General features: G+C 40.2%; 1 protein-coding gene across 1 annotated transcript in view; it reads right to left on the bottom strand.

Annotated features, from left to right (window-relative positions):
• Positions 1-14,590, bottom strand: part of LOC122840202 (contactin-associated protein-like 5) — a 177,804-nt gene that overhangs the window by 106,428 nt on the left and 56,786 nt on the right. Inside the window, exon 4 of the mRNA XM_044132441.1 lies at positions 5,670-5,817. Within this exon, the coding sequence (XP_043988376.1) occupies positions 5,670-5,817 (148 nt within the window). The remainder of the gene's footprint in view (positions 1-5,669; positions 5,818-14,590) is intronic.

The raw sequence follows: 14,590 nt of genomic DNA, 5'->3' as shown, positions 1-14,590 counted from the left end.
TTCATTTGTTTACATCTTTTTAAATCATGGTCCTTGTTGAACACACAACTACATCCAGATTTTCACCATCAAACCAAAACTATGGCCTTCTGAAAACTGGTCAGAAGGTTCATTAACAGTCTAAGAATCGGCAAGGCTCATAGACTCTATATCTATGAGCCTATACCTGTGACTGTGTTTCCCTGTTGGTTCCTTGTAATCATAAGGCAAGTCGTGTTAGTTCATTTATCTAACATCCTGACAAACGACTGATACCAGTTCTGTGTCTCCTTGTCTCATCAGTCAGCTGTGCTGTCTGGATTTCTGTGTTCTAGATTAAAACCACCATTTTCACCATAACCTTGGTCCAGCCACATCCATCCTGACCACCAACAACACCACAACTCATGACACATAGGTTAACACCAAGTTGGTTGAAACTTGGTTATTGGTGGGTGTTCCAACAGCACAGTGATCCCAACAAACTAGTAGAAAAAACTGCTTATCAATTTTGAAACCAAGTTGATGCACCCTCATTCTCCACAAAAATATCAGTTCATGTAAAACCAAGACTATCCTTGACAAAAGCTGAGAAAACGAGGCAACGAAAGCAGAAAAGACTGTTTCTAGCTGGACATCGACAAAGCCTGTCTTTTTTTGTATACCATTTAGTTTGAGAAGAGGGAGACCCTTCAGTCTCGTAGTTTGAAGCAAATCTTTCAGTTCTGATGTTGGTCTTCCTTTAGTATTATATCCTGCTTTGATTGAAAATCTGCTTTAGAAAACTATTTAAGGGTAAAAATGGAGTCATGCAGGATGATGTCGGAAGAGAGGAGAAAAAAATAAATATACTTCTGCAATTAACTTATTTACTGTATGACTAGCTGATGTCTATAAATATTAGTACTGACTGTGCATAATGTGTTTACATAAAAATATCTATAACTCACAACCAGCTTCTGAATTGAAGACATATTGATCTAAACCTGCTTCAATCTTTTGATTTTTGGATTGGTAATCAGTTAAAGTGAACTGGACTATTACTATTTGTGTGGTATCTTTAGCAAAAAATTGACATTTTTGAATAAATTTACTCATCAATAACCTTATCAATTTACCTATGAGTGTAAATGGGGAACCGTACAGTTTGTGTTTGTTCTCAGACCTATAACCAGTACACTGTTTAATATTTCAGAACTTTTCTAATGTTTATCATCTTTCTAACCAGCGCCTTCCTCTCTCTTATTTTTGTGTTTTTCAACTGCTGCTTAGCAGTTTGACCCAAAGTTGATTGTAGAGTACTGCATCAAAACTGTCAAGAAGTGGCTTCATTACAGAACGGGAGGAAGGCAACACAAGAAACCAAAGTGATGCCAACTAGAGTCAAACTTGGGTTACCCCAACACATACAGTTTCCCTGGTTCATACAGTACAAGGCTTAACCTCACTGATGCTGTTCTTCCACATACAATAGACTTTGACAGTCAAAAACCAGTCTAATATGTTTACAGATCTATTCCTGTTTTCTTATATAAAATGTTATAATAATGCCATGTTGTCATTCTTAACATTATATGTTAAATTAACATATTTTCTGAAAATGTGTTAATTTAATTATGAACTAGATAATACTTGTCATCTGCCAATAAAATTGCGTATTTAATACCAGTGAAGAAACTTTTAATTGTATTGTATGATGTGTACCTTTCAGACCAAAAAATGTACATGAATCAACATTGATTAATTAGCTTTCATTCAATATAAATCAACCCACATGTGCATGTAGATCCACAATCAGATGATGGTTGAATCAACATTGACTCAACCATCAGCTTTGGTTTTAACCCTAAAGTTGATTCAACATGTAAGTTACCAATCATTTTCAATTTCATTTCAATTTCAGGCTTCAACATAGATTCAACATACAATGAAAAAAAATATCTCTTTGGATGAACATAAAAAAAATCATGGAAATGATTTCCACCTGATTACTTTGCTTTATTTCAGCACCACGGAATTCTGTTACTCCTATCTATTCCTATTTTACTACGTTACTCATTTACCCAATGAAATTTAAAAGAGCCAGCCCTACTAATTTGCAATGTTTTGGACCAAATGACTTACTTTACAAAATTAATGCAAATTTAGCTGAAACCAACTTTTTTTTTCCTCCGAAGAGTTTTTGGGGCACTAGTGGCTCATATTTTTTTTGAGAGTAGGCATACAGGAAAGAGGGCGAGGACATATGGCAAAGGTCACCAGGACTCGAACCAGCGACATCCATGTCGAGGACTAAGACCTCCAAACGTGTAGTGTGCTAAAGCCCTGGGCCACCACAGCACGCTGGAGAAACCAACTGTTACAGTGATAACTTAACTTATCACTGGTCTATAAGTTAAGTTAATCAGGTCTATAAGGTGTCACATAATTGTCAATGAAAATACAGCATCTTTCAATCCATAAGTGGAAGTGTCCATTATTGTTCATGCATTTCTCTTTTCAAAGCAAAACAACTGTTTAGGGTATGACCCTGAAAGAGTTGTTAAGCTGATACTTGCAGCTATTTAAGTTGATCCAACTCGTGAAAATTAAATTAGCTCAACAAGCATGCTTCATGCTGAAGGAAAGCTATTTAATCGTGTGGAAATCCGTTCCATGATTTAATTACGTTAATTTGAAGACAGTGTTCCGTGCCTGCATTGTCGAGGCAGCTCATCTGAGCTGTGGCTGCAAGGTTGTTGGTGCCTGTCGCGGCGGCAACCCTCAAACCTGTTGGTGAACACCTTTGGTGAGGGAAGCCATCAGGCTGAAAAAGGAGTCCTATCGGGCCTTTTTGGCCTGTGGGACTCCGGAAGCAGCTGATGAGTACCGGCAGGTGAAGTGGCATGCGGCTCGGGTGGTTGCTGAGGAAAAAATTCGGGTGTGGGAGGAGTTTGGAGAGGCCATGGAGAAAGACTTCCATACGGCTTCGAGGCGATTCTGGTCCACCATCCTGCGTCTCAACAGGGGTAAGCAGTGCAGCACCAACACTGTCTACAGTGGGGATGGTATGCTGCTGACCTCAACTCGGGATGTTGTGGGCCGGTGGGCAGAATACTTCGAAGACCTCCTCAATCCCACCGACATGCCTTCTATTTTGGAAGTTGAGCCTGGGGACTCTGGGTTGGGCTCTCCAATCTCTGGGGTCGAGGTCGCCGAGGTGGTCAAAAAGCTCCTCGGTGGCAGGGCCCCGGGGGCGGATGAGGTCCGCCCGGAGTTCCTCAAGGCTCTGGATGTTGTAGGGTTGTGTTGGCTAACGCGACTCTGCAATATCGCATGGACATCGGGGGCAGTTCCCCTGGATTGGCAGACTGGGGTGGTGGTCCCCTTGTTCAAAAAGGGGGACCGGAGGGTGTGCTCCATTTACAGGGGCGTCACTTAAGCCTCCCTGGCAAAGGTCTATTCGGAGGTTCTGGAGAGAAGGGTCCGTCGGATTGTCGAACCTCGAATTCAGGAAGAGCAGTGTGGATTTCGTCCTGGTCGTGGAACACTGGACCAGCTATACACCCTCAGCAGGGTCCTGGAGGGTGCAAGGGAGTTCGCCCAACCAGTCTACATGTGTTTTGTGGACTTGGAGAAGGCGTTTGACCTTGTCCCTCGGGGAGCCGTGCGGGGGGTTCTCCAGGAGTATGGGGTTCCGGGCTCCTTGATATGGGCTATCAGGTCCCTGTATGACCGGTGTCAGAGTCTGGTCCGCATTGCCAGCAGTAAGTCGGGCTCGTTTCCGGTGAGAGTTGGACTCCGCCAGGGCTGCCCTTTGTCACCGATTCTGTTCATTACTTTTATGGACAGAATTTCTAGGCGCAGCCAGGGTGTTGAGGGGATCCGTTTTGGTGGCCTTAGGATTCCATCTCTGCTTTTTGCGGATGATGTGGTCCTTTTGGCTTCATTGGGACGTGCTCTGCAGCTCTCGCTGGAGCGGTTCGCAGCCGAGTGTGAAGCGGCTGGGATGGCGATCAGTGCCTCCAAATCCGAGGCCATGGTCTTAAGCCGGAAAAGGGTAGAGTGCCTTCTCCGGGTCAGGGGGCGTGTCCTGCCCCAAGTGGAGGAGTTCATGTATCTCGGGATCTTGTTCACGAATGGGGGAAGAAGGGAGCGGCAGATCGACAGGCGGATTGGCGCAGCGTCTGTCGTCAAGCGGGCGCTGTACCGATCCGTCGTGGTGAAGAGAGGGCTGAGCCAAAAAGCGAAGCTCTCGATTTACCGGTCGATCTATGGTCATGAGCTTTGGGTCATGACCGAAAGAACGAGATCATGGATACAAGCGGCCGAAATGGGTTTTCTCCGTAGGGTGGGTGGGCTCTCCCTTAGAGATAGGGTGAGAAGCTCAGTTATCCGGGAGGGACTCAGAGTAGAGCCGCTGCTCCTTCACGTCGAGAGGGGCCAGTTGAGGTGGCTCGGGTATCTGGTCAGGATGCCTCCTGGACGCCTCCCCGGTGAGGTGTTCCGGGCACGTCCCACCGGGAGGAGGCCCCGGGGAAGACCCAGGACACGCTGGAGGGAATATGTCTCTCGGCTGGCCTCGGAAAGCCATGGGATTCCTCTGGAGGAGCTGGTGGAAGTGGCTGGGGAGAGGGAAGTCTGGGCCTCCGTTCTGAAGCTGCTACCCCCGTGACCTGACCCCGGATAAGCGGAAGAAGATGGATGGATAGATGGATGAATTTGAAGACATTTTTTTTTAAGTTACATCACATTAAGTGTTTTAAAACAGGACTGGGTGAAAGGGTAGAAAGAACACTCAACAATTAGAAAAGGTACAACAGAACTGTATTTTCAAAACCCAGCCACCTAACTGTATTTTCATGCTGTAGCTTTTACAGCTATTTATTACAGTGTAGTTCTTAAATGCCAATAGTTAGCTGCATAGAAAAAACAAATATCTATAGTTTAATGTGTAACTAAAACTGCTTTGAAGTTTTCCCAGGCACAAAACAGTTATGTCACATGATCTTCCATAATCTCTCGTGATCTCGTGATCTCCTGATCTCGCTAGACCCTCTACGGAGGGAAATCAATCTGACTAAATTGAATCACGTTATCTCAACTTGAATAAATGTTATTCAAGTTGGGACAAAAAACAATTGTCTCAAGTGATATCCCGAGATTTCCCATGATCTTGCGTGAACTTGCGTGATATCCCTTGATCTCACTTGTCGTCTTCAGCCCAAGATCAGTCTGACTATAATGAATCATGTTATCTCAACATGATTAAATTTGAAGTTCCATGAAGTTGTTGAATTTCTTGTTTATCCAACATGACTGTATCATGTTTTTGTTTGAAACATGAAATTATTTAGTTAAAAGTACATAATATTCTTTTGTTAATGTGATAACCCCCTAAGTTCATTTTGTTCAGTGTAGATACAATATTTATGCCTGATATTGTTTCAATGTTGTTTCACTCATGTGGTGCTATCTGGGTAGTCATCTTAAAAATGTTCCAGTGCTTGCCGTAGGTTGATGTTGTGAGCCTTAGTGAAATAAAATAAAAATCTCCTTTTCTACAGAATCAAGCCTTTGTAAAAGCAAGAGGTGAGAAAATGTTCTTCATTACAATCCATCACTGGGTAACGATCTAAGCAGGAGTGGACGCTCCACAGTGCTGAATGTTTTCAGAGAACAGGCCCAGCCACAGGGTGTTGGGTACTCACTGTAGGAACATCCGAACACCTCCACTCTCAGGCCCATCCACCCGCTGGGGTTCCAGTCAATAGGGACAAAACGCAGGAAACGTGTCTTCACCGGGTGGGACAGCTTGTTCTGGACAACCGTCTCTGAATTCACATTCCCATCAAACCTCTGCAGGAAGAGAGAGGATAGAGCAGAATTAATAAACAACAAGCCACCAATGGTCTACTTAGATCTGGTGAGTGCAGTAAAAGTCTCAGAAAGGTGAAGAAATGTATATCTCCTGAGTATCCTAAACAGAAGCAGCATGAAAATCTAAATCCTTCTCCAGCCAAAACAAAAAAATAAAACATAATTATGACAGGACCAAGGCAAGACCAATGTCTGACTCTGCTTCTTGAATAAACTATTTGATGTAAAGTGATAAAAATGATGGTGTGCTGGAGAAATGTGAGAACATTTGTTCTAACAGCACCATGAGAGGTGGAGGAGAAATGACCACTGAGGCAGCCTGAGGCAAAATAAGGGCTCTCATATTGTGTTTTTCTCCCTGCAGAGCTAAAAGCAAAGACCTCTGAGTACAACTATGAGATGTCATTCTTCTTTTGCTTTTTTCCACCCCTCGCTGACTTCCAGTCTTCACCAGATAACGCCAGAGGACATAAACAGTGAAACACAGTGAAAGATGGAGGCTAAAACAGAGACAAACAGCCTCTCCTAAAATGACTGACTACCAGCTCCACCATAACCGATTTCTGGGCAGGTGACATATCAAATCAATAAGCACAAGAAAGAACCAAGATGATAGATCTTTGACAGAGAGGCTCTGGGCTTTTAAGAATAGTTCAACACAGTCAGACAGGAAAAATCATTCAGCTTGCTTTTGGCAACAAGAGAACACAACAGGAAGGAACTGGAATGACCGTGGGACGCTTGTGGAGCACTGTGGAACAGAGGCATCATTAAATGAAGCAGGACCCAGCTTCTTACTGGATAATCAACACAGCAGCAGAGTGCTGTAGCTGATTTATGCCACTGCTTTCACCATTTTGAGCCATGGGCTGAGTGGAGCCTGGTCGCAGAGTCTTAAAACAGGAAGGGCTGGCATTATTACAACATGCGCTATAAGTCACATCAGCACAGGAGGGATTAACTAATGCCACTGGGCTTTACTTATGTGGTTAATGTGTGTGCATTACCTCAGCTCTGCTGTGGAATGCTTCTGAAGGAAATGAACCGGGCCAAAAAGCGTGTTAAGATGTTCAGTGTGAAGGTTGGAAACTCCACATCAGTGTTTTGATGAAAGCAGTCTGCTCTGGATGTTACACTCAGCTGCAGTTCCAGCATTAATTTCATTTAACTGCTGTTAGGTATTTAAAAGCTTGCATGAAACCACTAAAAGTGAAAACAAAGTATTTTCAGATCAAATATTCATCCGTAAGGATAAGTAAAATGGAAAGTTGAAGGAAAAGATGTATTCTTAGGAATAATTCATGAGTGAAATATTGTGAGGAAGGAAAAGGATGAGGCTGATTTTCTTTGTGAGGACTTACTGCAGATCCAAACCCATTGAATCAATTGGCTGCAATGCCTCCTCAGCATGTAGTCAAATTCTACAGAGTAATGCTAATGACTTAATTATTTGATTCCATTGTGTTGAAACAGATACACGTGTAGAATTTGCTGGACGCTGGCCCTAGAGGGCTGGAGTTTGGCATCTCTGGACCACTGGGTGTGCTATGACCATACAGCATGAGGATGAAGGAAATACAGAGTAAACCTGAAGGTTTTACATGTATACTTACTCCTTCACAGGTGATTCAAATGGCTGAATTGCCTGCCTCTGTAGAGACCTTCTAATGAACCAGTTAATCAGGACTCACAGACATGCAGGACACCAGCGCTTAATAACTATATTTATCAGGATGAGCCTCCTGTGTTGTCCAGTGGAGGTTGACAAGGATGATAAAATTCAGTCCAGACGTTGGACAGTGGTGGTGGTTTTCTCAACGTTGTCAAAGCACTAAGGGACCATGTCTCTCAGTCTTTTCTAGTGGTCATTTTGTCCTGGAAGAAAAAGTGGATGGAGCTAAACTGGGGCTATAAAGTTTTTTCAAAAGAAACAAAAAATTTTAACTAAACTAAAAAAAGAAAAAAAAACATTTGAAACTGAAAATCACCCTTCAATCTGAAGAGTAGGGTTTTTTCAGTTTTAATATCTTATTATTATAATTTTTTTTTCCAGTGTCAAATCTTGTTTTTTTTGTTGTTGTTTAAGCTTAAGATTTTAGGGACCCAATTTAGTTCCATAAAGGTAGACCAAAATGTTCTCCTGGTGGGACTGGGTGTGGGCATTAGAGCCAGTGAGTGCTCACACTAATGCAAAATATAATACTAACACCCAGATTGGGAATGTATGAACCTTACTAAATACATATAAGTATTGCACTGAGGCTTTATGATATTACACACACTGGTATTCTGTTTATAATTACAATTCCAGGAATTGTGGTGTTCTATTAATAACAACACTTTTTGTAGCATCTGTATTGAGTATGAAATTTTGTCATTTGAGAACCATATTTATACAATGTCGTACATAAAAATAGTAATGAGCATGTATCTGTTTCATAACATTTAGCTGAACAGAGAACAGTCAGGTCATCATGGATTTGGTCTAGTTTTCCATCATTAAAATCACTCAGATCCTCTTTCAGAAGAAGAGAAAGAAAAACAAAGTGTAGGATTTTATTGTTGACTTTCACAGAATAAAATGAGAAAAATGAACATTTCCAACAAGAGTATTCCTGATGAAATCAAGTGAAAACAATCATAAACATTAAGATGTACCCATATGTGGGAATATACCTGAAAATAGTGATGCAATTTATCTTGATAGTCATTGAGTGGCAGTGGGGATCGTTAACATCTCCAACATTAAAAACTAAGAAATTGTCCCACAATGTTCCCTTAAAAATATCCTTTTACAAAATTGAATAGACTAAAAACCTTGTATCTCGATGTTTTACTATTGATCACTTTTGCTTCTGTTTCCATCAATAAATATCCAACACAAAAGCATCTAAAAGAGTTGTTGAAGAGTCACAGTTTTGCAAGTATAATGCTATAGCAGTACTTGGGATATGTTCGCAGCACTCTTTACATACATCACTTTAAAGATGTGTACAAAGCCATGTAATAAACAAAAATACTATGACAGTGCTGAAAATTACTACAGTACAGAAGAAAAAAAAGAACTCAATTTAGGCACATTTCTTTATTGAGGGGAAATAAATCCCACATCACGAGATTATTCTTTTCAAAATCATCCAACCATTTTACCCAGTTACTCTGTCACTAAGCGAAACAGTGTATAGACTTTTTACACACAGACAAATATTCAAGTATTTGTTTCTGCTCATTCATTTCAAGCTATGTTTAGAATTAGGATGTTAGATCAGACCAATGAAATAAACATTTTACCACAGAAATGTGGGCTGTAAATATGAAGGCCTTAATCCTGTCGCAAGTTAGATTCCTGGTTGGACGACCTTTGCTGCATGTCTCCCCCCTCTCTAATTACCCACTTTGCTATCTGGCACCTTCTAAATAAAGCCACTAGAGCCAACAAAGCCTTTAAAAACCAGGGGCTTAAGATGTACAGAAGAAACTCTAGAGTATTGTTTCTCAACGGGCATGGGGCGCTGGCTCAAAAGTAAACTTTTCACCTTATATGCACAACAATACTAGTTTTTAGACTTTGAGCTACTTACAAAAATCTGAGATGTGCAACATTAAAACATGCATGGCTGCAAACGTATCGATGGTAGCGTCTTCAGCGTTCTTTTTAGCTTCTTGGCGTAGCTCTGCGTTCCTGCTTCACTGTACAATCAGTTCAGTGTTCAGCACTGAACACTGAACATGTTCAGCGGCCTTGCTGTGATTCACTTGTTTGGTCAAGGGTGTCTGGTTTTTAAATATTTTATGTTCAATTGATGGTTTTTATGTTTTGGCAGTTCTGTAGTCATGTCAAAGAAGCAACTTATATTGAAAAATATTTTAATGTTCGTCTGGATGCTTCATGGAATATTGCTCTTATAAACCTGTATTGCCAAAATGACAATAACCTCACTGTGTATCCCTCAGAAAAATGAACCCATTTAAATTAAATTAAGATACCATGAGTTATAACATGATAAAGAGTGTTCATTTACAAATTTACTATTGGTGCTGTCAGTGAAGAGCTGTTCTCTTTGTAAGTTTCCTCATTCAGAATATTGTGATTCATATACATTAGGCATGCACCGATTGCAGTTTTCTGGCCAATCACTGATTCCCGATCTTTAAAAAGCCTGACCTGTCGATTTCGATTTTGACCAATATCAGTTTTTTGTCTGAAATGTTGCTAAATATATTAAGAAAGTTGCTGAGTTTTCAACAGTGACAACTTCAAAGAAAGTTGCTGAGTTTTCACCATGAACTGGTGGGGGGTCGGTCAGTCAAACCTCTCACTGGCGAGCTGAAGAGCACAGTTTTTTAGATTTTTAGACCTTTGCTGAGGTAAATAAGATCAGTGGATAATATCAGCTTCACATGTAAGTATCGGCCAATCACCGAGATCTGAAATTAAGGAAATGGGCTGGCTGATGTATGTGTGCACCCCAATTTAATTTTCCTCTGGGATCAATAAGGTATTTTTGAACTGAAAGTGATATAAATATATTATTTTTCAATCTCAGAAATTCATTCTTATTTGCCCAGTTAGGCCCATATTTGCACCAGTAAGGGTATTACAATACAACAGAAGAACTGCCTGAGCAGTCCAGTAGGATAGCTTGAACTGGTAGTGACAACCATTTGGTTTAATTTAGTAATGATGATGCTCCATCAGAGCAGAGCTTTAAAAAGGATCTCAGCCTTGGATTGCTGCCTACTAACCAAACGCTGCTGGTATTTAACTGCAAATACTGGGGGAGACATTTTCTTTTTACGCCTTTCTCTTTTGGATATCAGGGTTTAAGAAGGCCAATGATGGTGAGAAACTGAATTAAATGTGAAATGTTTATTAATTTAGGGTAAGGATGATTATGTGAAAAGTAAGCGATTCTCCAACAACTACACCAGAAAGTTCTGAAATAATCCATGTGACAACACAAGAATCACTGGTAATAATTTATGTTGTCATCAATTATAGCTGCTAGGTATGGGGTAGATAGCCTTGAGAAAAAATGCTGTGATATGATGAAACTCCACATTTTTGGCAACAATTTTGAATTCAGTGTTGAAGTAAGATAAATGTGGATTTTGACACCACACATAGGCAATTACAGACTGGGAAAAAGTATGCTTTGGGATTGTTTTCTTGCTAAGAGACAGACTCTTTTCAGGAGTTGGTGCTTGTGTGTGCGTGCATCCATCTGTGTGCGTCCGTCTGTATGTGCATCCATGTAGTGTGAATGGTCCTCAAAGAGAACCAGAAATATGGCTCACTGATTTGATTTTACTGCATAATAATGACACAAAAAGAATTTCTAAGGTAACAACAGACTATCTTATGTTGAAGTACAGTAAGGTAAAGGAGTGAATTGGCCACAAACCAATTCTTAATACAGAAACCTTTCAGCTATAAGTTGAAGCTAATTGTATAAATATATAATAAAATGTTTACCTTTTTCTCAAAGTCAGAGGTTAAAAAGGGCTAATATTTTCCCGTTTGTGGTCAATATGACAATTTTTGTTCTGTTTACTTTAAAGTCAGAAGTTACACACATTTACATTGTATTTAGTAGAATTGGCTTTTGAATATGACATGGGTGAATTGCTTATTGCAAGAACTGTCTGAAAAGTTCCCTAGTTTGTTCCATAGATGATGTTCAACAATTCCTCGAATTTATTGGGGCTACAAGTAGATTTTGGTTGACGGATGTGGAAAATCAAGTTAGAGAATGTGGCTTCAACAATTCTGGAACTGGAGCAAGAAGGACTCTGAAATTTAAAGTCAGGTTTTTAAAATGAACTCCAAAATAACCAGGTTCACAGTATTAAACCAGATGTGATGTGGATTTTTCTGCTTCTTGTTTTTTGACCATCTAAAAGTAATGGAAGTCTTTTTTCTTTGTTGATACATGTGAAAGGTCTAGACTAGGGCACATAGAAACAAGACAAGCCATCTCACCAACATTTGACAGAAATGTGGTGAGATGCACTGATACAAGGGCAGATACACCCATGATAGATTCAAAAATGGTGATGAACTAGAGCTGGGTAGGAAGTAGCCTGTGGTTTGATCTACTAACACTCGGAGCACTTCAGGCATTTTCAGGAGTGAATCAGTGTTACATAGGAACCACAGAAGTAACCAGGAAGACAAAGAGTGACATGAAGTGAATAGAACAGGTGGGAGGCTCTTCAATAAAGCCAAACTTGTCGTTACCTTCCCACTACATGATAACACTTTTCGTTAGAAAATATTTTTTCAAATGATTAAATTTGTTTTGGACAAGTTGTTATAGGTAACCTTTACTGAGATATTGCAAAAGCTTAAATTTCTTACATTTGACTTGAAAGCCAAGCTGTAGAGTTCACTACATTGGTTGATTAGAGGGCCCATGTTTCCTGGGCCAATAATCATCTGTGATAATTGGACAGAACAGTTGCAGAAATAAGCAGTACCTTGGCATATGCCACACTTTATTTTAACTTGGGCAACTGGCTTCAGCTGGGCACCAAACCTCTTCCACAATCTGATGCAGCTTGCCATGACAAGGATCTATGTGTCCTGTTAATATTATGCAGCTTCTAGCTCTCCAAGATCTATATGTGATTCTTGTGAATCCAGGCAGTGCAGAAGTTTGTGTGTCTGGTTAGTCAGTCATCATTACCCAAATGAGCCACCCTCTGTGGGCCAGTTCAGTTGGAATGCAGATTTCCTGTCATACAGGGCTATTTTTGAAACAGGAAGATATTTCTCTTTTTATCTGTTTTTTTTTTTTTTACAGTAGGCTATGGCATGATGCCAAGAATTCCTTCTGAAACAATCAAAACTCTGCAAAGAAAAAAGTTTATGGATGTCGACATAACAAGACTCACATTACATTAAACTAAAGATAAGCATTAGTGTTCCAAAATACTTTTTACATAGTTCACTACATTCTGCATGGTCTACATTCTTGTTATTTGATCATCATTATTAAACACACGGTGTCTGGATCTGAGCCACATGCCCTCTAATTGACTCTGGACTGCTCTCACTCACTCAATAACAACACTCAGATGTACGTCATCTTGAGTTATTCGTATTCTAAAGAAATCCCACCTCAGGAGCAGCTCAGGCCACTCTGACGTCTTTGTGGAAAATCTTGCAGCGGAGAGCATGCCATGTGTTCCAAGTGGGAGATCAAGTCTAGTCTGTGAAGAAGGGCCTGAGGGTCCAAAAGCAGTTCCAAAGGGCCAGAGCAGCAGGTTCGGCCCCTATCCACCAAAACAGCCTCACCCTACGGTGACTTCATTATTTCTATTTATGTTGCTGTCACTGTGGAACAGTTCCTCCCTGTTAATTAAGACTCTTTATGCTTCCTCTCCCGTGATGAGCTCCCTTGTGTCAGTTTTCCTCTTTTTCTGCATAGAGAACAAGCACATACGTTTATTTTAATCAATTCACTAGGGGACAAATTTTGCTCCTGGCGCTGAAGATGCTACAGTATGTTCTAGAAGGTTAGAGGGAAGTTAAACAGCCTGAGGCTTCACCACGATAAGGGAACGTAACAAAAGCAGAACCATGCTGGGAGAGGAAACTCTGGAGTGATCCCTGTTTGTCAGTCAGCCGAACGTCTCAATTGACAGTCTCATATTTTTTGTCAACCCAAGCAAATAGCAGGGAACTTATTCTATTTTCCTCATAAGGTTTAGCTTAAAGCTGTTTTATTTGTTTTTACTTTTATTTCACTTTGAAAAATTATTCACATTCTTTGAACTTTTCAAATTTTTGGGACTGTTGAACACAAACTTTGACATATTTCTTTGGAGTTTGATGGAACAAAGCAACATAAAGTAGCTCATACTACTGAAGTGGAAGGAATTTTCTGTAAAACAAGTGATCGAATCAAATCAAATCAAATTTTATGTGTATAGCACATTTCAGCAGCATAGAATCAACAATCAAAACACAACATTAAATTTGTAATTTATTTATGCAGTCTTTATCGATGCAAAAGATATCACTCTTAAATGTGATGACAAAATGATGACACTTGGAGGAGGGAGTCAACATACTCCAGGAAAAGAGATATGTGGCCAGTAACTCATTAACGCATAATATTGTGTTATTACATATGTATGTAAACAGAGAAGTAATAACAGAGCATACACCTTAATTTGGCCAGATCTTGATGGAATCTTGCAGGATAAATATTTACACTTGTTCATACTTGATCATTTTAGGCCGACCCATAAGCTCCCTTTTTTTCTAAAATCTTGGAAGAAAATTAAATCCTGTCAATTGAAATCATTCTTACATGGAAACACCATATTTGAGGTGTTCTAGTTTTAAGAACTGTCACAGTACCAAGTCAGCACTATTAAGGGTTTTAAATGATTTATTTGTAGCAACAGTTTTTTCTTTTATGACTGGGGCTCACACACTTGACAACTGAACCTGCTGAGGGCTCACACACTACAGCATTTAAGAAACCAACCAAAGCCAACTGAAGAGATCAAACCTGCAAGAGTGGCAGTCTGAGGGATGATAACCAAAGATATTCACAGAATTCTGTTCCAGTCCTTTATGAAATGAAAGTAATCTACCGGTAATTTCAAATACGTTTATCCAAGATATAATGTTCCATAGCAGAGTTCCAGTGAATAAAAAAAGACACCTGACCTTAGACTCCCTGTGTGCGAAGATACTGACCACACTATGTCACCGGCTTCCAACCATTTCACCAAA

This window comes from Gambusia affinis, linkage group LG11 (genome assembly GCF_019740435.1).
Source record: "Gambusia affinis linkage group LG11, SWU_Gaff_1.0, whole genome shotgun sequence".
NCBI classification, from domain to species: Eukaryota; Metazoa; Chordata; class Actinopteri; order Cyprinodontiformes; family Poeciliidae; genus Gambusia; species Gambusia affinis.
Note: the sequence above shows the minus strand (reverse complement) of the source record. Positions and strands in the feature narration are given on the sequence as shown.